Raw genomic sequence first — 24544 nt, forward strand, 5'->3', positions numbered from 1 at the left:
TATATATGTATGTATATATATATATATATATATATATACACACACACACATTTTATGTAGACTGCGTACTAAAATGGACGCTTAAGCCCTACAAAATGTACTCATGTTCCATAGGATGGAGCCCCTGAGGAGAAATGGTGATTGTAGCAATGCCTCATTATAAAATAAAGTACTAAAGGCCATGCCTAAAGTTTCTCATAACCCTTGGCTCAGTATATTAATTTGTGGGCTCAACATAATAAATTGTGGCCTCAATATATTAATCTGTGGCCTCAGTAAAGAAATTTGTGGGCTCAGTATAGTAATTTGTGGCCTCAGTGTAGTAATTTGTGGCAGCAATATATTCATTTGTGGTCAAGTACGCTTAGATAATGTGTGGAATTCTGGCCTCCTCCTATTGGTTGTCCCGGAACACTAATTGTGACGCAGTCGGCGATCAGAGTTCTATGCTCTGCCTAAGTGTTCTAGAAAACGAGTGCGTATATTGGGACGCGGCCACAGAGCCTCGGCGTCCTGCAGGAGATCTGCTCGCTGCTCTCTCGGTGTAGGGAGTGCCTCCTCTGGCCAAACTCCCGGCGTGATCCTACCGAAGAGTGGGGCAGGACAAAGAGACCAGCACTGCCAAGACAAAAAAAAACAGCTCTGAGACAAAGAACTGGTCCCGGACACACACGGTAAGAGCCGGCTCGTGTTTGTTGTTTCGGGTTTCAGTGATGGCTGAGCGCTGCAGAAACTTTCCGAACTGTGAACTGTGCTAAAGCTGCTGTAGTGCGTCACTGTGCTAAAGTCTCGAAGAGGAAAAACTCAGTGACAGCAACTGAGTTAACCTACAGCTGAAACCACGTTTTAAAAGACGTCTTCGAAATACATCTGGATGTTTGATTAGCTTAGTGAAGTTATCTGCGCTCTCAGTAGATTCGGCTTTGAACAGGATGTTAACCTAGCAGCATCTGCGGAGCTGAGAGTTTAATATGACTGCTACATCGTGGAACTGTTGCGTAGCGTAATTAACGCTCTATAAAAGCGTAATTAAAACATTATAAGGCTACAAATCTAACAGTATACACTTAAAAAGGATTGGATGCATTGTGAAAAGGTTCTTCAGATTGATGGAGAGTTCTATATAGAACGTTTTCTGAAAATGGTTCTCTATAGCACCTAAAAGGGTTCTGGTATTGTTAGTGTCAAGCTTTAAACAATAGAAGAACACTTTTTGGTGCTAAATAGAACCTTATACAACGCTTTCTCCATCAATCTGAAGAACCATTTCACCATGCAAAGAACCAAGTGTGAAATGTTTCTATATCAAACAGTGGTTCCAAATAGAACCATTCCCTTAACTAAAGAATCCTTGCAGAACCAACTTTTTTTTTTTTTAATGTGTAGCAGAACCCTTTTTGGTGCTCTATAGAACCATTTTCAAAATGTTTCTTCATAGAACCACATACAGTGAATTCTCCATCAGTCTGAAGAACCATTTCACCATGCCAAGACCCATTTAAGCATGAAATGTTTCTATATCAAACAAATGGTTCCAAATAGAACCATTCCATTAACTAAAGAACGCTTGCAGAACCATCTTTTTCAAGCATATAGAAGAATGCTTTTTGGTGCTGTATAGAACCATTTAAAAAAGGTTCTATATAAAACCAGATACAACACATTCTCCATCAATCTGAAGAACCATTTCACCATGCAAAGAATCATTTAAGCATGAAATGGTTCTGTATCAAATGTATTGTTCTAAATAGAACCATTCCCTTAACTAAAGAACCCTTGAAGAACCATCTTTTTAAGTGTGTATATTGAAGTAAAGCTGATGTTTGCTTGATCATGAACGAGTGTCTCCGTATGTAATAAGGTTGTTCTGTGGTGTTGTAGGTGCTGGAGTGATGAGGATGAGGGCTGTGTTCTTCCTCCTCTCAGCCTGCGCCTCCTTCCTGATCCTCCTGTCCCTCATCAGCGTCTCCTCTGCCTGCAACAAAGCACTGTGCGCCAGTGACGTCAGCAAGTGCCTCTTACAGGTGGGTTTGTAGAGCTTCGAGATCAGGACCACTAAAGTAAGAAAGGTATAAGACAAGGCTGATCTGGCTTCCAAGCTTTCACTTTGTTTTACAGTTTTGTTTATATATTGCTGTTGTCGGAACAAAACCTCGTATCTTCATTTTTTACGTTTTTCAGTTTCACTCACAATTTGGAAATACCTATTGCCCTTTACATTATATGTTAATTTCATGATGAATGAACAAAAAGAAATGACCCAAAATGACTTGGAAAAAAGTCTGGTTCCATTGTCTTACATCAAAAGTAAAGTGGGTTATTTCTTTCTCCTGTAAAGGTACCATCTTGGAGATATGAGGTTTTGCTCTGACAGCCGCAGTATGCATATACATTCACAGAGCACTTTATTAACACTGGGTAGGGCCTCCCTTTACTCTCAAAAAAGTTTTAGTTCTTTGTGGCATGGATTCAACAAGATGTTGGAACTTTTTCTTTGAGATTTTTCAGGTGCACTTTCATGCTGCAACTCTTGCATCCTAAAAGTCCGTGACTGGGAAGATCACTGAAGAACAACTCATTGTCATGCTCATGAAACCAAATTGAGATGACTTTTGCTTTGTGACGTGGTGCATTATCATGCTGGAAGTAGCCATTAGAAGATGAGTAAATTGTGGCCTGGAAGGGCTGCACAGGGTCAACAACAATGCTCAAACAGGCTGTGGCATTCAAGCGATGATTGATTGATATTAACAGGCCCATAGTGTGCCACGAAAACATTCCCCACACCATTACACCACCTCCACCAGCCTAGACTGTTCACATAAGGCAGGTTGGGTCCTTGGATACATGCTGTTGGCACTAAATTCTGACCCTACCATCTGTGTGCCTCAGCAGAAATCGAGATACATCAGACCAGGCTATGTGTTTACAGCCTTCAGCGGTCCAGTTTTGGTGAGCTTGTGCCCACTGCAGCCTCAGCTTTCTGTTCTTGGCTGACAAAACTGGGACCTGACGTGGTCTTCTGCTGTTGTAGCCCATGTAGTAGGTGTTTCTGATAAAATATCCAATGAGTGTAGGTATGAGGTGAGTACAGTCGTTAACTGGTGATCAGTATAAATAAACAGTTGTATATAAAAGTTTGGGCACTGCTGGCAAAATTGCATAATTTATTGATTTTCGAAGTGAAGAGAAGTAAACACAACTTCTGCAGCAAACTGTTGTAATATATATATATATATATATATATATATATATATATATATATATATATATATATATATATTTTTTTTCTGCAAATGTTAATGCATTATTACTTCTATAATTAATTTCCTTAAAAGAAAAGAAATAAAATAGTAATTTTATGAATATTAAATAGGAATTGTGGCATGCATACAAATTTGGACACCATTTTTAATCATACAACTTGACTCATTAGCTCTTAATAGACTCATTAGGACTGTTGATGGCAGGTCAAGAATTGTGATTAGGAAATATAAGCTAATTAAAGTTCCAGAGCATAATACATTATCTGATTCTTTAAACCCTGTGCTAACACTCAACAACCACTCCACTAAGCTGCTGGCTGAGGAGCTGAAGATGAAGCTAACTGTTGCAGTGCAAGGCTATAAAAAGAAATCTGAAATGTCATTAACCCCTAAAATCCCAGGCATATTACATATTAAGACTTATTATTCAGTAATTATGTGGACTACAGTACAAACTGGCTCAACTATTCTTAGGTTATAGAAGTGTTTAATAAAACTTTGGCAGAGAAATGGCAGTTAAGAAGAACTGTGGGGCAAGAACTGGAGGACCAAGAAAACGTTTAGATAAAACTGCTTGTATGCTGGCCAGAAGGGTAAAGCAAAACCCCCATATTACAGCAAAGGACCTGCAGGAAGGTTAAGTTGACACAAAAGTAGTGATGCATCATTCTACTGTGCAGAAACACAACCTGCATGGAACAGTCATCAGACAGTAATCTACCCTGCGATCTCATCGCAAAAGTCAATGTCTGAAGTATGCAAAACAACATGTAGATAATCCAGAAACATGGAAACAAGTGTTGTGAATTGTTGAAGTAAAAACTAAACCCTTTCATCACAATCAGGTCTCACAATCATGTTTGGGGGGAAAAAGGAGCAGCATGTGATGGAAAGAACACCTTGTCTCGTTGTAAGCATGGAGGTAGATCTATGCTTTGGAGGTAGTGGCCAAGGAAGCGCTGCACAGATAATGGATTCCAATAAATATCAGCAGATACTAGAAGTGAATATGACACAGTCAGTCAAAAAACATAAGCTGAAAAGAGGCTGGCCTTTACAACAGGACAGTGATCCAAAACATGCCTCAGAATACACCATGAACTACTTCAAGACATCCAAGCCGAAACTTTTAGAAAATATGCTAATGTTATTTTTTAAAATAGTTTGTTGCAGAGATTGTGTTTATTTCTTTTCACTGCAGAAATCAACAAAATATGATATTTGGCCACGAGTGCCCAAACTTTTGCATGCATTGTATGTATAAATATTATTTATTTTTGTGTATTTTGTATATATTTTTCTGACCTTGCAGTGAATCCTAAGTATGACTGTAGACCATTAGGCTGGTACTAAGAGTGTTTGTCGTATTCTGTTTGTGGCTGGATTTTGTGTGGAAAAAAGGGGGTCCGTTTCCTTCAGGCTTTGTTCTGTCATAGAATTTCCTGGGTACAAGAGCTGTACTGTTGCTCTGGCTGAGCGAGTATCAGTCCTGATTGTAATCTCTCTCTCTCTCTCTCTCTCTCTCTGAGGCTCACCGGCTCCTGATCCAAATGCTGATTAATTCTGTACGTCTCTCTTTATCCCACCCCCTGTCTCTCTGTCTGTCTCTCTCAGTATTTCTGTCTCTTTCAACTGTTGCAAAGTATGCTTGGCTGAGTTGGCTGTGTTATGGGTTCTTCTAGAACACTGAAAAACTGAATGTTTCATGAGGTAGAAGTCAAGAAGAGGTTCCACATAATTGAGAGCATAATTGGCCCAAGCTAGTTCTCTTTTATTGTGCATTGTGTGAAAAACAATCGTGGAAAAACAAATTTACTGAACGTTTTTTTTAAATAAAAGAACTTGATGTGTTATATAGACATTGTAGGTTCAGTTCCCCGGCCAGGCGACCAGGCTCCTTTCTGTGTGGAGTTTGCATGTTCTCCCCGTGTCTATGTGAGTTTCCTCCGGGTGCTCCAGTTTTCTCCCCCCCTCAACAACATAAGCAGTTTAGAAAATGTGTGCGTGTTTTTGTGATGTCATATGTCCTCCTATTTAGCCTGCAGCTGTTTAGCCCTGCCCATTTGCGCTGAAGTTATAAGGAGTGTTTCAGCCTGAACTACTTTTTGAATGAGGTACAATACAGGATAGGCAATCAGAATAGACCTCATTAACATATACAGTCTCAAAGGCACAGTAACAAAAACAGCCTGTTTGGAAAATCATGTGAAAATTAATTCTCAATGTGTGCAGCTTTCTCAGTTATCAAAGAAACATATTCAGCTCTGGTCATCTTTCGGCACATATCTAACATTTATTCCAGTCAGCTGAGGCCCGTAAAGTTGAGTACTAGAGTAATATTTGAATCATCTTATATATGTATCTTCAACTAACTGTTTTTATATTAAGAAAAAATAGTGATTTGGACATCAGAGTGGTGTTACATTTATTGTGTATCATGAAAATGTCTTCAGTTATTCCAAAGCACATTTACATTTTTGCCATGTTTTTTTTCATTGTTTGAGATCGAAAGTTGACGATACAGAATATAAATATAATTAATGACATAACTAGCTACATTATCATGTAACTACATTTAAATAGTACAAAATGACGCCAACTCTAGACCTCTAAGGGTCACGTATTGCAGAGTTGCAACACTGCAGCTGCCCCCACCACAGTCCAGCTTATGTTACCCTCATGTTGTTTTTAAAGAGAATGAGGGAGAGAAAGAGAGGGATTTGGGGGAGGGAAGTGAGTGAAGGTGAAAGGGTACTTGTTGGCTCCCGGTGGTCTCCCAGGTCTATACAGACTGGGGCTAATTGCCAGGAGACACAGATATAGAGAGATAGAATAGTTTAAAGAAGGATTTACATGAGCGAAGAAAGCCAGAGGGAGAACAAGAGAGACAGAGATAGAGCAACTCTACTGGGACAGTGTGTGTGTGTGTGTGTGTGTGTGTGTGTGTGTGTTTCCAGCTGGATATGCTCAGCCCCCATGTGTGGGTGGGGCTGCAGTCATTTAAAGACTCACAGATGGTTTGTGGGGCAAGGCAGCGCACGTCCTCTCAGGGGAGAGCACTTTCTCAAACCTGCTTTCTGTTAATATACACTTGCTTTGTGCTGCTAGTGTTCATCACAGGCACCTGAACAATGGGCCTTGTGGAGTATTTGCACGTAGAGGTGGGCAATCTGATGGTATCGGTGGCGAACCTTGACTATGACAGTTAGTCCTTCAATTGGGGCCATAAATGTCAAAACCTGGGCAAAACATGAAAAGAAAAACACCTTTACAGTAATGCTAATTTCTGCTAGTGTGCTAATGGGATTCTATGTTTACCTTGTAGCAGTTTCACAGTGACTCTTTCAGTGGGAGGATTTTTTACATTCCAGTTTGTTCACCAATCTCAGAAAATGGGTATGCTAACCTGTAAATGGCTGTCATTTTAGCATCAGTTAGCTACAACCAAGCCTGTGCTGTGGCGTAGCACGTTTAGCTGCTAACTAAGACCACAGAATAGGTTTGATTTCGGCTTACTGGCACTCTACTTTTACTCTTTCAAACATTTTATCATCTACATTTGTGTCAACAGAGAACCAGTTTTCAGAATCAAACCTGCTGTGATGGGTGGCACTGTTTGGGTCTGTAGCCTGCCAGCTCAGCTAACAATAAGGTAGCCTATCAGGCTACAGACCCAAACACCACAGAACAGGTTTGATTTTGCCTTTCTGTCTCTGTAGCAGTTGCTCAACTTCACTCTATCAGATTTGTATTGTTGTTTTTAATCGTCTAAACTTTGATAGATGGCTTGAAAATTATATACTGTGTTCCCTTATTTGGTACCCATTTAAAGCTACCTAGTTTTTTTTTCAGATTTTGAAACAACACTAGATGAAACGACAGAAAGTGTTATAAGTGCCCCATCACCAGTCGCCCTGGTAATACCATATACCGCTGTAATTTTTGGTGACCGTTTAAAGGTGTTTAGATAGGGGAGACCGCCCAGCACTATTATTAGTGTAAATCGTTGTGTGAGCACAAGTTTAACAACATTAGGGGTCTTCCATTCCAGAAGTTTTGAAATCGATTACAATTCGGATTGCAAGTGGCAGGAATCAGTCAAATTTATTCCAACAGTTGATTCCACACAGTCATTTTCTCAAGGCATTGGGAAGGAGATCTGGCGAAGGCTTCCCTGATTCCCAGCCCTACTGTAACTTCAGACGAGCAGTGCATGCAGAGACTGAAACACACCAAAATATAAATGAGAGGTTACAATTACTGAATATTATTTAGCTTGGGAAATAGTTAGAACCAGCAGAAACAGTTTTGGCCATCAGCATCTTATAGTCAGCAGCGAAGTGAAGATATTCAACTGTCATCTTGCTGTAACATTAATCTTATGTGGAAGGCTAGAAGCACTTATAATCAATTATAATCATATTCAGTGTAATATGTGCTTATTTTTTACCCAATGTAAAAGTTTCAGCTGGTTTTCAAATGTAAAAATCAGCCCCCAGAAAACTTTGGTGTATTATTTTTATTTAATAATACAAATAATTCCCAATTGCACCAAAACAATGGAGTTAATATTAATCAAGTTGATTCATGATGAATTATGAAATGTCATGGTGCGTTGAATTGATCTACCCATGTTCCATCCTCAGATGCATTCTGTCTTAGCAGCTGTTGTTAGATTAGACAGACTTTACAGGTAAAAACCCAGGCAGGGTGAATTTATATTGGAGTTGAGATTCGCTGCACTACCAAGCTGATCAAAACCAGGACAGCTGGAAACAACAGTGAATTTCCCACAACGCTAACGTTTACATCTCATCTGATCTCTTAACTGTATGACCTTTCACATGCATGCACAGTAAATATTGTTTGAAATTAATAACACTTGAAATCTCGGTATTTTGGCAAAGACTGACTTGTACGGTACAGTTTCTTATTAGGTTGAATGGGACGTTTGCCAACATTTTCTAAAGCTTGTCCAACAGAACCCTTTCTCACTGTGGTAATAATCTTCTTTTACCTATTTTCGATAGTGGGAAAGAAAACTTGATGACAGGAGGCAGCTGAGGATGGTCCCTTTCATGCTGAACTTCTTGAGAACGAGTTTTGAGTTTTTTCTCCAACGGCTGATGTTGCAACTTCAGTAGTTAGTAATGGTCAGTTGATTGTGAAACTGTATCAAACCGATTATTTATAGGAATTTAAGATTGTAGCGTTTGTACTTTATTAATAAGCAGGCATTTTATATTGTGTGGATGAGCTACTGTTCAGTTCTCTCTATTGTTTTTCTACAAGCGGGAGTCTGACATTTGTCTCATAACCCAGCATTATGATACTGAACCACATGGGAGGATGAAGGTCATTATCAGATGATTATCAGCTGTGTGTGCGTGCGTGTGGAGGCGTGTGTGGGTGTGTGTGGTGGATCTGTAATGACAGTGTGAGTCAGATCTCTGTCGGGATGTTGTGTTTATGGTGAACATGTGTTTCTTAAGAGAATGAGCAAGAAAGAGAGAGATGGGCAGAGAGAGAGAGAGAGAGGCAGAGAGAGACACACACAAAGAGAGAGGAAAGCAGTGTGTTCTCCAGGTGTTTGCTTTCCTCTTCCCTCTCTGTACCCTCCCACACTAAAAGCTGTGACCTACCTCTGTATGGAATGCACTCACTCTCTCTCTCTCTCTCTCTCTCTCTCTCTCTCTCTCTCTCTCTCTCTCTCTCTCTCTCTCCACATTTCAGACATATCTAAGCTCTGTTCCTAACAATCTCTTTAATCTCCCTGTGTGCCAGCAGAAGACAGCTCTTCATAACTCTGGCATGAACTGCCAGAAGTCAAAAATTTGAAGACATCTCGCTTTTCAGAATGTTACCACCGTGTTTCTTTTGTCTGTTTGCAATGACTTTGCATTTTGAACAGTGTAGATTTTGCCATTTTTCTTTGTAAAACTGCAGAACAGAAGCCACTGTTGGAAATAAAGGTTCTGTGCAGGTACATTTTTCGTTCATCAAGGTACAAACAATGTAAATGAACCCTCAAAGGTACATCAGTGGTTTTAAGGTCCAATTGTTTACCTTAAAGAAGTTTAAGGTAAGTCCCAGTGGAAAAGTGTGTATTTGTACCTTTTCATAATCTAATGTTTGAAACAGAACAATAAAATAAAAAGCCTTGACACAAGATTAATTTCAGTGGATTATGGTACAATTATGTTCCCTGACTAAAGGTACTGAGGTGTACCCTTGAGAGTACCACCACCATGACAAAAGGGGTGCTGCCCCTAGGTTTCGCACCTTTTTTCTGAGAGTGTACTTTGGGAATAATGCTGTACCCCACCCATTTTATCTCTTTGTTATGATGTCAGCACTCATCAGCACTCACCCTTACAGGTGTTTAAACCACCTCTGGGCCGAAAGAGCTTTGTTGGAATCCTCGCAAATTGTCCAAAACCTGCTGTTTATACCAAGTAAGACAATTTGATCATCATAAGTTGTCAAATATACCCATATTTGAGGGTACTGCAATACAAGTTATGGCAATATATATTCAGAATACAGAATACAGGCACCAGGCGGTGAGAGCCATAATAATGTTGAGAATTTTCATAAGTGAATTTTTCATGAAACATATTAACAAAAAATTACATGAGGAAAACTGCCAACCAGTAACAGTGAGGAACAGTATGAATGCAGTATTCAGCCATCATTGCTTTCTGAAAATATTCTGCCCAACACTGAATATATCCAAAGTTAGTGTTGCAGTCAAGACCACTAGAGGCGAGTCAAAAGCGAGCCCTGGACTGATTGAGACTAGACCAGGGGTCAAGGTAACGCTGAGAACAGAGGAATCTCACATTAACAACTGAGATGAATAAACCTCTTGTACAGTCATGACCACCTACTACTGCACCAGTTAGCTCTAGTGTAAGCTCATTAGCTCATTGTAAGGAGCGACCTCTGTTATTCAAGCAAAGTGTCCAAAGTATCTCCTTGGCTGTTTTTACATGATAAGACATTTTCAGAAGTTTATCTTTCATGCCGCTGAATACTTTAGCATGCCAACACCAGTGCAGCAGTTGTTTGTGTATTATGATACATTAATATCAAGTGAAAAGCATGTTTTTATCTTCCCTGCAGGTGAACAAATTTGCATTTACCAAATGCATACTCGATTATCCAAATGAGTCTTGAATATCAGAAAGAGTTAGAATGCACATCCCTGCATGCTGTTGCGGAAATAAAATGAGCATTTTTCTGAGGCAAGCTAACCAGTGTAGTATATAATGAAAGCTCTGCAGAATGAAGACATTTTTAACACCTAAAATATCAAAAGTCCAGTTGAATACTGACCACAGAGGCACTTCATTACACTAGTGTCCCCCGACTTTTGACGAGCAGCGTAGGCTATACATGGACACAGGCCAAGCGTTCCTCAGTCGCTGCCCACATTAATGATCGCAAAGTCACCCAACAAATCCAGCAGCTTTCTACACTGTAGGGAATGAAGAAGGCGGCTGTAGAAGTTTGCGTGTAGTTTTTGGGCAAATGAAAAAGTAAACCTGCTGGCTTTAATCGTCTTAAAGACAGCATATGCCGTCTTCTCTTTGATCAATCACAGCCTGTTTGAGCTTCGATCCAAATAACAGTGAGTGTGAATGGATAATAGGTATTTGGAGAACGTCCTCATTTTGTACATGCATTTGGTGTTTCTCAGTGTGTTCTCGGATACTTGTGTGTAAGAAAAGTGTGTGAGCTGTATAGTATTTAACAGGCTTATATCATACTACTTTTAATGAATTACTACCAGAGATAGTTGGCTTACCCTAAACTCATACTCAGGTAAAGCATTGTTCATAGTTCAGTGTAATAATGCTAAAATAGCTTAGGAAACAGCAACTTGGGTTAAGTTTTAGCTGGTAAATAAACTCTTTCTGAGTTTCCTTTTGGTCTAAAATAAAATGCTAAGGCTTAAATTCAGAGATGTCTTATTATATAGCAATACATAGATTTCAGATATATGACGTGGCTTTCCCTTATATATGCAATTAATAATTAATATTTGTCACTTATGGACATTTATATAACATACTTTTTTTCAAATATTGAAAAATATTTTCACATATTTATATATATATAAACTCTCTATATATATCTCACTGCTGTTGGAACAAAACCTTGTATCTCCATTTTTGTTGTTTTTCAGTTTTTGACAGTTTCTGCTGTCTTCTACATTGTGTGTAAATTTCATGATGAATGGACCAACACAAATGACCCAAAATTACTTGGAAAAAAAGTCTGGTTTCATTGTCTTACATTAAAGGTAGAGTGTTTTTTCTCCTGTAAAGTTCTCATTTTGGAGATACAAGGTTTTGTTCCGACAACAGTGATGTATATATATGTATATATACCATTTATTTATATCTTAATTATTTAATTATGCAGATATTTAGAATGGCAGAATTCAATTTAATTATGTGTAACAGTTAATACTGACCTCTAGTAGCTAATGAAACTAATATTAGTGATTAATGTTAGTTTAATATTAGTTAATAATGTCATATTTAAGTTTGTTTTCTGTGGAGGATGTGTTATTTTCTCTTAGTAAATCAACAAATCATGTAATGTGACCCAGGGTGTTCAAACTTTTGCATATGACGGTACATAGTTACGAGTGGAACTGAAGTGTGGACATATAGAGGCTCTAAGGGCTTGAGGGCTTGAAACAATGCCCAAAATCACAGATAGGCCCATCAGCAAAACATCCTTTGAGAATGTTCAGAGGTTTATGGTCATTTTCTTTGGAAGAAGGTGGTCTTGATTGTGTTGTATCTAAAGCTTCATTTCATTTCTCCTTCTTCCCTTTCTGCATATCTCATTGGAAGTTTTCAGTTTCCTGTCTCCAACGTTCACAGACTCACTTTCATCCATCCCTCCATCTTCTTTCCCTCTTTGTTGTTAACTTTACGTCTTCTAAATCGCTCTCATTTCCTCTCACTCTGCTGCAACCTCACACACATCTGGCTGCCTCTTGCCTTTGACCACAGAACACACACCCTCTCTTCTTTCTCTCTCTTTCTCCACTCTTTCCTTCTGTCTCCCTCTCTCACTCCTCTCTGTTACTCCTTTCTTCCTCTCTCTCTCTCGGTGTGTCCCAGGGTCTGTTCACTTTCCTGACTGGGTGATTTGACATTTTTTCAGCCGTGCGACAGTTTTTATTTCCATCATATTTGACCTCTGTGTAAACATACTAGAGTTACACCGATATTTCCAAGTCTTATTTTTTTTTCCTGGAGCGATTTTTACTCCCCTCTGGGATTTATTTATGTGTCTGACTTGTCTGGCCTCCCTTTAGACGCTTTTATTCATCCATAGCAACTCTTGGACCAGCTAATGTTTGTCTTTCCTTTAACCATGTAATTCGAAGTGACACAACCAGCATTTTGTAGCATGATGGTTTCTGCTGAAGGCCGTATTTATGTGCTAAAGTGCATGTGTTGCTCACCAGCCTTTAAAATGTCCTCGGCATTTCCATTTTATTTATGTTACTACATGAAGTACATCCCTGTGTATGTGTGTTTTTGTGTGTTTGTGTGTGTGTGTGTGTGTGTGTGTGTGTGTGTGTGTAGGGCCTGTGCCAGTGTCGCCCGTCAGAGGGAAACTGTTCCTGCTGTAAAGAGTGTATGCTGTGTCTGAGCACGCTGTGGGAGGAGTGCTGTGATTGTGTGGGTGAGTTGATAATGATCACTGCAGTGAAATCAAATGAACAACATGAACATTAATAACAGATATAATAACACACAGCACTTCCTCCACATTACTGAGTGTGTGGAGTCTGCAGTTATGGTGTGCTGCTGTTATATACATATGATCCCCTCACAGCATCAGATGTGGAATAACTAGTCAAGGTTTCCAATGACACGACTTCCTGTTTACAGTGTTACGTTTTTTTTTACAACACATAGAGTAATACAAGTAATTGGAAATGATCAAAATGATTGTTTTGGCTCAGTACTCCCATCACTGTGACTATGAGATTTAAGTGACTCTGCTTTAAATTGTCCTGTGTTTTATATACAGTCCACTCCAGAATTATTGGAACCCTTTATGAGTTTAAATGAGCTTAAATCAATATATTAAATAAACCACATATGCAATGAGTGGTTTATATATAATGAAAATAAAAACATATATATTGTGTTTATATATATACATTATATATATATAAACACTTCTTTAGCGATCTTGGACTTCCTCCACTCAGAACGATTCCACTTCCTTGATATTCATTGGTCTTTGCTTGTAAACTTCCCTCTTCAATGCACACCATAGATTTTTAATTGGCCCAAATCTGGAGACTATGAGGACCACTGCAAAACTGATTTTGTTTTCCTGCAACCATTTCTGTGTGGATTTTTATGTGTGTTTGGGGTCATTATCTTGCTGAAAAGTCCACCCACAGCAAACCTTCTGGCAGAGTCAGGCGAATTTTAGCTTAAAATATCCTGGTATTTAGTGGAATTTATTACGCCATTGGTGGTCACTAGAGCCCCTGGGCCAACCCCAAAGCATCAATGATCCACCACCATATCTGACAGTGGATATCAGGTGCTTTTCATTGTATGCAGTTGCCAAACATAAACAAAAGATTTAATTTTTGTCTCATCTGACCACGTCATATGATTCCATATGTAGTTCCAATGACATTCTGAAAAGTTCAGGCTCTGCTCTTTAGGAAAGGCTTCTTTTGTGGAACTCCTCTAGAAAGCTTCTGGTCATGGAGGTGATGTCTGCCAGTGGCTGAACTAAACTGTGCAGTTCTGAAACTGTGATCTTTGATTTTTTTGTGATCTTTGAGATTTCTGATTTTTTAATAACCCTCTTCTAATCTATTCTAGTCCACAACCTTCAGTCTCATTTAAATGGACAGCTCTTTGTTTTTACCCATGTTAATGGATGACAAGGGGATTTGACTAATAGATAACTAGTATATATCACCTGATGCTTTGTATCTTCTCTGTAGTCTAGCCATTTTCAGTTCATGCTTGTTTTTGGAGCTTGTTGCCATGTCTTCAGTAAGTGAAATGCATGCTCAGTGGGGTTCAAGGCAGATTACTGAGTTGTCCAGTCAAGAACATTCCACGTTTTGGCCCTGAAAAACTCCATAGCTGCTTTAGTAGTGTCTTAGGGGTCATCACCCTGCCATAAACTGAAGTGAATTTTGAGGTCTGAATCTGAGTAGTTGTACCCCTGTTCACTCTGAATTCATTCTGTCATTGCTGTTGGCAGTCATAAAAAGACAGTTAAACCAGTTCTGCTAGCAGTCGTATATGCCAGTACCACCATGTTTCGTGAGGTGGTTTGTTGTGGATCCTGAGCAGTTTCTATTTTTTCTCCACACTTTGTTCACTCCATCACTCTGGCACAGGTAAACCTTCATCTCCATCTGTCCATAAGACTTTGTCCCAGAACTGTACAGACAGTGAGCTTGCTCTTTCTGTTCTTGCATCTTCTGGTGGACCCTGAGATCATCCTAACGCAAGTGTTCAAAAGTTTGGAATCACACAAATTAATAACTGCTTTTATTCTATTTAGTAATGTTTTAAATAGCATGGATAGAAATACTATAACTTAGACTATAACTAGAAACTATTTCAAGATGTTTTATTTAATGTTTAATGTGTTTGGGAACATCAAGAACCTACTAAATGAGAAATAATATACTAAATCTATCTATTTATAATAATTCCTTGCCCTGAGATTTGACTTTTCACATTTCTTTTACAGCTACTAATTAATTTGAAACACATGAAAATGTAGAATAATATTATATAATAATAATAATATTAGCATTTTATACAGGTATCTTTAACAAATTTGTTTTGTATTATTTGATGTAGTCAGTCCAAATGTTTGAGTGGTGATTCCAAAGTTCTGAACGGTGGTGTGCATTACATTTATTAATTTAACACACCTTTTATGCCAAATGACTCACAGTTCAGGAATGGTGTACATTTTTTAACAGCATACATCAGTATTCAGCATCTCTTTTCAGTCTTTGACACAACTATGCTGCATCCTGGATCAGTCAACAGTTTGTCTTTATGATTGAAAGTATTCTTCAACCTTCCAAGTCTTTCATCTTCTGCCAAGTTTTTTTTATTGCTAAGCTCACCAACCAGAGTTTGGGCTGTGCCTCAGATTGATTTTTTATGGTTTTTATAAAATATAGAAATAAAAAATCAGTCTATTGTTCAGTAACTTATGGTCCAGGTACTTATTGAATAAAAAGGAACTGGGATTCATATGGTTCACTCAATGTGTGCAAATATAGGGGCAGGAAAGCTCAGATGGTTCAAACAACACACACGCATGTCCATAAATATTTGGATGTCAACAAAGATGTTTTGTCTACCGCAGCATATTGAGGTTAAATGGAGTTAAATAATGAATATGATCTCAAAGTGAATATAATTTGAGGATATTTTGAACAGTGTAGGAATTACAACCGTTTTAATACATAACGCCCCAATTTTTAGAGGCTCAAAGTATTTGGATATTTGGCTGCTCAGATGCTTCATGACCAAGTGTGTGTTACTCCTTCATTATTTCACTTATAAGTAAGCAGATAAAAAGGAGGCAGGCGTATCTGTGTCAAAGTCAAATATCAAGAGAACACTTCACCAGAGTAAATACAGATGGTTTACCACAATATGTAAACCATTGGTAAGCCTCAAAAACAGGAAAACAAGAGTTTGCCACAACACCTAAAAAAGCCTGTACAATTTGAAAAAAAAAAGATCAACCAGAATGATGGGAAGTGAAGAGTATGGAGGGGAAAAGGAACTGATCATGATACAAAGCATGCCACCTAATCTGTCAAACATGGTGGAGGTAGTGTTATGGTTTGGGCATGAATGGCTGCCAGTGGAACTGATTCCTTTGCATTTATTGCTAATATGGATGCTGGCAATCTGAATTATATTGGAATATATTATCTGCTCAGATGCAGCCAAATGTTTCAAAACTTATTGGACTCATTGAGGAAGTTGTAACATGTGGTTGCATTGTTCACAAATGGTAGGTGCTGAAAGCAGAATTTATGTTTTATTTGTAGCAGAGATGTGTAAGTTGTTTGTATTAAAAGTCTTGCTCAAATATTAAATATTGAAATATTAATTTGCAAAAAAAATACCCCGAATTAGTAGAGTTCATAACATTTCAGACTTGAACTGTAGACTAAAATCCTTTTGCTTTCCATGATTTTATACCTTAAATTTGTTTATTTTATTAAACTAATGAATGAACATTCCATTTTGTCACTACCAAAACAATCTCAACACTGTTAAAAGCGAATGTTTCAGTAGTGACAATTTTAGCTAAGTTTGAGCATAATTCAAGAACACTAGCCAGCATAGGACTAGCAAATACTGCTTTGAATAATTGTACACACATAATATCATAATGTTTTATTTAAAAAAAACAAAAAAGTCACTTCATTGCAGAAAATCTGTTTCGCTAATGACAATTCTTACACTCTGAATTTGTAGACTTTGAGATACATTTACTTCAAAACAATGGGATCTAACTGCTCACCATGTGGCCATGAGGGCCAGGGATGCAGTGTCACTTCCTGCTCTAAAATGCAGGGGTGTGGAATAAGGCTCTGCCTAAGGATTAAAACTCTTTGTGTTTTGGTAGAGACATGAAAAAAAAGTTTGTTTTTATTTTAAAAAATAAACTTATAATTAACAAATTTTAACTTAACTTTAAAAGAATTAAAAAATATATTTGAGATTATTCTAAAACATTTAAAAAATGTATTATTTTTAGAAGTTGAAATTTTGTGATTTTGTCACCTCCAAGTAGAAAGAACTCTATGAATGATGATTTTGTATATATTTAACTTATTACTGTCTCAATTAATGACTTGAGTTTAAATAGTTCATAACATAATCCTTGTAAATATCTAAGGTCTGAATACTTTGTTTTTTTTTTTTATATATTTTTTTTAACTGTGGGACCACAGTTAGAACTAATATGGTAGAGAGGTCCATATTTACCCATTTTGACCAGAAAGCTATATTCTACACTTTAACCTCACTGTTTCAATTCAGTGTGCTGGAGTACAGAGTCAAAACAATGAAAATGTATTTACTGCCCAGTTACTTGTAGACTGCATCAAATAACTTTAGCGTCTTCTTATATCTGTTCTACATGGCCAGTGTGCTAGCGTACAGCGTATTAGCAGTGAGAATGATTTGGACAGAGCTTCAGTGCCAGCTCATTCTCTCCTGACAGAGAAGAAGGTGTGAGCTGAGAGGACCAGATGCAAGAATCTCCCTGTAAAGGAATAGTTTGACCAAAAATGACCATTCCTTTAGCCTCAGCTTTGAGAAGAATTTGCCAGCCTATTCATGATAGTAAGATGTAGTCTCGCTTTGCAAAGTATAATGCTTTGTTAATTATCACCAGTAAAAATTAGAAATGGCACATAATACCACTTTTTCTTTTCTGATACTGAAACCTTGAATATATGGTACATATCTGATTTTTTTCCACTGCGTTCTAAAATGAGCTTATTCAATTCAATTTGTAATTGAAGCACTTCATTTCAGCCCCCAGTAACAGTAAATGCCGGTTTACAAAACCATCATTCGTTTATTGATTTGATGCAAACCTTTATTAAGACATTAAGATTCCCTCATGTGAACATAACTGAACTTATAAATGTGTTTAGTGACGAGATATTCTACACTAATACCACAATCATTTTACCTAACACAGAAACCATTGTTCTGAAACTCCAGCTGTTGAAATGCACTGGTTGAATAATCTCAGAGTGGAGGGGAGGGGGGCACTCTGTGCTGTTGCAGCATGCAGATATCATGCCTGTACAAAAAGCCATTAGGTTACGGTGTATGTTTTACAATGAAAAAACTTAAACTGTGTTTTTTGATAAAAATTTAAATTGAGTATTGAGAGCAGAACCGGACAAAAAGAAAGATCTTTTTCTAAAAGCAAAGACAACAAAGCTGCTGCATTTTCCCAAAGACATTTCATTGGTGGACACTGCCAGATAACATTTATGTATGTACTAACAGTGACCAAAGAGCACTTAGAACACATCTTGTCAGAAGTAAGTCTTGTTTGGAATGCGTGGTAAGGAGTGATATAAAATATATGTACAAACTTTCTATACATATTGCAGTAAGTGTTCGGTGCTAGAACTGATCACACTGTGTGAGGTCACTTTGCTTGCCCACCTACAAAGACAAAAATCAATTTGCGCCCAGCTTTGTAAATCATGCAAATAAATATGTAAATCATGTAAATAATTTCTGTCTAAATATATTCCATCAACATTATTGAAGTGCTTAGTGCTAAAACTGAAGGACCAAAGCAGACAGAAATTGCATTTTAGGGCTACTGTAAAAAGGGGTTCAAATACGTTCATGGCAAAGAGGTACATGTAGGGTTTTGTAAGGCAACATAGTCCCTGAAGAAACAAAGGAAAATTTTAGATTTACAACAATTTTACTATTATCAACATTACAGATAAAACTTGGATAGGTTCATGTAGGACATGTGTGAGTCTCTAGTTATTTTGGATAGTAAATAAATGGCTACATTCTTGACCCCTGTTTCTGATCACTACCATTGTAGTGGAAGAAATCTGAGTCTGTAAGTTTTGCTTCAATACATAGAATTATGCTGAAAATCTGAACAGTAGGAATTCTCCTTTAATATGTTATTAAGTTATTGCACCCACAGCAGCTGTAATAGTGGTACCAGGAGAAGGAAAACAAAATTTCTTGGAAAAGCTCAGTGTCCCCAGATCTTTGACAGGCAGAGTACATTCTAAGGGAATTTTCATGAAGGGATAAATATAGAGGTTGATATTAATAATTCATGTACTTCTTCCTCTGATGGCTGATGCAGGCATGTGCAACCCCAGAAACTACAGCGACACCCCGCCCACTTCCAAAAGCACTGTAGAGGATCTCCATCGACCAATCCCATCGCTCTTCAGGGCCCTCACTGAGGGTGACACCCCCATTAACATGATGGTGGTCTCCTTCCCTGTGGCTGAAGAGCTTTCTCACCACGAGAACCTTGTGTCCTTCCTGGAGACGCTGGACGAACAGCACCAGAACGTCTCGTTGCCTGGCAGCAGCATCCACAGCAACTATGATAAAGGTACCAGGATCAGTGGAAAATTGTGAAGGGCTCATATCATGGAGAATGACATTTCCTTGCTTTTTTAAGTGAGTTTTATGTCTTGTGTGAACATTAAAGTTTCTGAAAGTGTCGTTCACTCTTCATTATAGGTGCACTTTGTAGTTCTACAATTACAGACTGTAGTCCATCTGTTTCTCTGCATACTTTGTTAGCCCCCTTTTACCCTGTTCTTCAGTGGTCAGGATCCCACAGGACCACCACAGAACAGGTATTATCTGAGTGGTGGATCAGTCTCAGCACTGCAGTAACACTGACGTGATGGTGGTGTGTTAGTGTGTGTTGCGCTGGTACGAGTGGATCAGACACAGCAGTGCTGCTGGAGTTTTTAAACACCTCAGTGTCACTGCTGGACTGAGAATAGTCCACCAATCGAAAATATTCAGCCAACAGAGTCCTTTGGGATGCGTCCTGTGACCACTGATGAAGGACTAGAGGATGACTATCACAAACTGTGCAGCAGCAGACGAGCTATCGTCTCTGACTTTACATCTACAAGGTGGACCAACAAGGTAGGAGTGTTTAACAGAGTGGACAGTAAGTGTACATAGTGTTTAAAAACTCCAACAGCACTGCTGTGTCTGATCCACTCGTACCAGCACAACACACACTAACACACCACCACCACATCAATGTCACTGCAATGCTGAGAATAATCCACCACCCAGATAATACCTGCTTTGTGGTGGGGGTCCTGACCATTGAAGAATAGGGTAAAAGGGGGCTAACAAAATGTGGAGAGAAACAGATGGACTACAGTCTGTAATTGTAGAACTACAAAGTGCAACTATTTGTTAAGTGAAGCTGATAAAATGGACAAAGAGTGTAGAATATGGACCTTTTAAAAAGTAATTTTTTTAAGGAATATTTAGGTGAAAAATCAAATGTTTGGCATCTTTAGTTAGAAGCTGCTAGGCTAACAGTGCGAACAAACACTGGAAATCAGTAGTCACCCAAACCATTTCAGTAAATACATGGTTTAGAACACAGTATGACTTGCTATAAGTCAACAAACACAATGTGAATTTAGAGTATTTCTATCAGTTAGTTTGAGGCAAATACATGAGAATAAAATAAATCAGAAAACACATATATTGAGATAAGTCTTACATTAACAACAAAAGTTCCTCTGACTTCTGACTTAACATGTTTAGAGGACAGCGGTGAGTTGTTTCTGTTGTCATTTGGGAGCTACTTAGTATCAGCTAGGAACCAAAATAGCTAATCAACCACTGTGGTCGATACAGCTATTACTGTATGGTTTAAGTCAAGTATGGATTAAGTGTGTCAATTAATAGTCAGATAAAAATTCATGATCATGCCAGCCTGTGTCTATTCACTCTAGACTGATACCATCACTTGGGAATAAAGTCTAATGCAGGGGTGCACAGCTCCAGTCCTGGAGGGCCGGTGTCTAACACAGTTTGGTGATTTACCTGCTCAAACACACCTGATTACACTTGTTAACTGCCAGGTCTAGCTGGTGTGTTTGAGTAGGACAACAACCAAACTGCGCTGGACACCGGCCCTCCAAGACCAGAGCTGTTCACCCCTGGTCTGATGTCTAATTATAGTAGATATAGTGTGAAAGACGTTTCGATGCTGTATGAGCTACTGCACTTTAGGCTTAAATTATAGCTCTTCCTTCTACTTTCTTTGCTTGCTGTAATGAATGGGTTGAGCACAGTGTTTGTGTAAAAATGGACTTTAATAGGAGATGAGTAATATAATGGCCTGTAATTGGAATAAGCGCAGAGACAGTGAATCTGTTTTCCCATCTCACTACTTAAAGGGCTTTTGTGGCATTTTATTTTTTCCCCTGAAGTTCACTTCTTATGTGGTTTATGTACCCAAAACAGTCATATTTAATTTTTACATGGCCATTTCTAATCTCTCTTTATACCTAAGCATTTTATACCCTAGAATTAAACAGGCTGTTTTTGTTATTGTGCCTTTAAGACTGATACATTATTGCTGTCCAAACAAGTACCTCCAAAGTGGTGATAAGTTACACTCCTTATGGATGTGTGGATATTTTGGAAGGCTGCAGTGATACATTTGCTTCCCGAAAGTCAGGAACAGCACAGTGTTTAAGGCTGGCTTTATATGGTGAAACTTTCACGCACCTAGTTGCATGTTGTGTGTTGCCTGCAACATAATTTTGCAACTTGGCATTTACAAACGATTCAAAAACAAAGTTGACACAACACACTCAGTTACTTAACTAGTTAGCCTAATTAGCAGCTCATATTTTTATGATAAACTGTATTATTCTTACTATAATTTCATCTGCAAGGTGTAATTTACATACAGCATTTTTATCATCTAGGTTAAGTTTTTCAAGCCGTCATTGCTATTTTCTACATCTGTTTCTCTGTCTTATCTATCAAGAGCTCCTTACTGTATACTTGATGGTTTTATCCATGTGTATTTTACACTTTTGTTGTCCATTGATGTGGTGAAAGTGATCGTTTATGTTATTAAGTTTATTGTTTGACATGATGCGTTATTTGCATTTTGATTGGCTGTTTCATGAAACTTGTTTCACAAAGTTGACGCAGTTGCAACTGTTACGGCTAAGTTTCGAGTGAGTTGCACATGCTTTATATTATGCAACTTAAGTGCAAGTTAGTTTCATGTAGGTTTCAGGCAATTAAAGTTGCATGAAAGTGCTACTGTGAAAAGCCAGCTTAACTGTTTTCCCCACATCCTCCATTCCTACTACTGCTACACTACTACAGGCTATCTGCAGTAACAACACTCCATATGACCTCAGCATGAATGGACGTCCAAATGCGTCCATGGCTGCGGCATCACAATCATGATAGTTTCAAATGGGCCTTGTGGCTTAGTTTCCTTATGTGGACTTTATGTAATGTGGAGTGACAGTACATTTTTCCGTGAGAGGAGCCTTTTGGTGATCTCTTCCCTTCCCTTCCCTTCCGTTCCCTTCCCTTCCCTTCCCTTCCCTTCCCTCCCCTTTTCTTGCTGTTATAGATAATCTGTGCACGGTTGTCTACTTTGATGACTGTTTGTCCATACGGCAGTGTAAGCAGTACTGTGAGTCTATGGGCGCTTCGAAGTATCGCTGGTTCCACAACGCCTGCTGTGAGTGCATCGGGCCGGAGTGTCTGGATTACGGGAGCAAGTCTGTCAAATGCATGAACTGTCTCTTCTAAAACCACGGACATGCAGTCACTGCATCATATTGGCCAACCTACTGATGGGCTTGTGTGTTCAGTATTATATTGTTGAGTATATTATATTGTAACCCTTAAATGCACAGGTGTTCTCCAGCAGTTCACACAGTCGTATGCTAAAGTTTGGACAACCCCAGTCAATTGGCATGTCTTGAGTTAACACATCCTTACAGAGAACACACTTTTCTGCAGATTTTAGTCCACAGTTTCTATTTATTAGCTTATGTGCGCAGGCCACATATGTATTTTTTATATGTAAAATTTAGCAAACAGTACATTAAAATGTGCAGAAATGTGCTCTTTGTTATGTGTTAACTTATTTTTACTTAGAAAATCAACAAAGCATGTCATTTGACCAGGGTTGACTTTACCCTCAGAGAAACTGGAGAGAATGATATGTGCAAAGTTTGTCAAACAAAGTTGATTTCTAACAAAACCGATCGACATGAGGCAAGACAAGTGGCAGTTAGTACATTTGCTATAGCTAAACTCAATTATATGCTTATATCAGATCATTTTTCAGCAATTGATTAGTAATTTTTTACTCAAGCACAAAATTATGTGACCATCACTAGAGTAGAACTGTCAAAACTCTTTATAGGTTTAACATATTGGAAAAAAATAAAATAAACTATAAAACGTGCCATAGCATTTGCACAGGCCAAATTAATGTTTTTTTATTCATCAAATAAACAGTAATTGTGCATTAAAATGTGCAGAAGTGTGTTCTCTGTAGAAGATATGTAACACATTTCCACTTTCAATTCGACAAAGCATAGAATTTTATATGGGGCAGCCAAAATTTTGCATACGACTTTATGCATTTCAGGGTTAAAGTCTGTTTCTTTTATGTTTTATTGTTGACCTGTAAGATATTTTGTATGTTTTCTTTCTGGGCACACTGCATATTTATGGATGCAATCATATTGATCCTTTACAGTATATTTCATTGACAAGCACTATGTATTAAGGTAAGTTTTAAAAAGTTTTTGCAGATTTGTTGGAAATAAAGTTATACAGTAATGTCATGTCACAAAACCTCAATAAATGACACTATTCTCTTTTGCAGTCCATTTACATTAACTGCATGCCTAATTCTATTACTTTATGTGTCCCATTTCTTTAAGATTTTGCTTTAGTAAAAAGAAACCATGTTGACCTCACTCAGCGCTGAATAAAAGAGGTACTTGAGTGCCTTTCTGAGTCACAGGTGTTTTACAGCAGTCTGAAAGGAAGGAAGAGGAGCGAGTTTACTCAGGTTAGTTCGTCACTGCTGCCCTTTTTTTCTGTCAAAGCTTTTGAATGTAGCCAGGTGCAAATTCACTCCGACAGCCAGCTGAGAGCTCGCTAAGCAGTGGCAACACTGGCACACAGTCCAGCTATGGAAGTGTGTGTGTGCTTCTGAAGAAACATAATGTATTCTTTGTCACAATTTGAATTTGTGTGCCATTTTTATGAAAAACTAACGAGAGAACGATCTCAAAGTAATGCTGGCTGATACACTTGTAAAATGTTTTGCCAAAAGACTATAAATGATTTTTTTTAAATCTACTTTTTATCATATTAATAAGAAGGTTGTCATTTTTATTGTGTTTGCAATGCACATAAAAACAAACAATATATATGTCACTTCTAAACTCATAATGCACGTTACACTATGTGGACACATGAACATCACACCTATGTGAGCTTATTGGACATTCCATTCCTAATATACAGGTATACTGACTGCCAGATAGTGAAGCATGATTCATCACCCCAGAGAACACATTTCCACTGCTTACGAGTCCAGTGGCAGAGTGCTTTACACCACTTCTTAGTATGACCCATCCTACTGCCACCGACTATGTAGAC

At 38.2% G+C, this 24544-nt stretch overlaps 1 protein-coding gene across 1 annotated transcript; it reads left to right on the plus strand.

Annotated features, from left to right (window-relative positions):
• The first annotated feature begins 473 nt into the window (after positions 1-473).
• twsg1a (twisted gastrulation BMP signaling modulator 1a) lies at positions 474-23769 on the plus strand. The gene is made up of 5 exons (XM_036556650.1): positions 474-674; positions 1882-2024; positions 12881-12980; positions 19194-19451; positions 22488-23769. Exons 2-5 carry the CDS (start codon positions 1893-1895, stop codon positions 22667-22669), a joined length of 672 nt encoding a protein of 223 aa, XP_036412543.1. The 5' UTR covers positions 474-674; positions 1882-1892; the 3' UTR covers positions 22670-23769.
• The last annotated feature ends 775 nt before the right edge of the window (positions 23770-24544 follow it).

Source organism: Colossoma macropomum, unplaced genomic scaffold, assembly GCF_904425465.1.
Source record: "Colossoma macropomum unplaced genomic scaffold, Colossoma_macropomum, whole genome shotgun sequence".
NCBI classification, from domain to species: Eukaryota; Metazoa; Chordata; class Actinopteri; order Characiformes; family Serrasalmidae; genus Colossoma; species Colossoma macropomum.

Excerpts from the sequence above, each read along its gene's own strand:
- twsg1a (XM_036556650.1), top strand. The coding sequence starts at position 1,893 with ATGAGGATGAGGGCTGTGTTCTTCCTCCTCTCAGCCTGCGCCTCCTTC. Across the intron at positions 2,025-12,880 it reads TCAGCAAGTGCCTCTTACAG|GGCCTGTGCCAGTGTCGCCC; the intron begins GTGGGTTTGTAG and ends GTGTGTGTGTAG. Across the intron at positions 19,452-22,487 it reads CCACAGCAACTATGATAAAG|ATAATCTGTGCACGGTTGTC; the intron begins GTACCAGGATCA and ends TTGCTGTTATAG.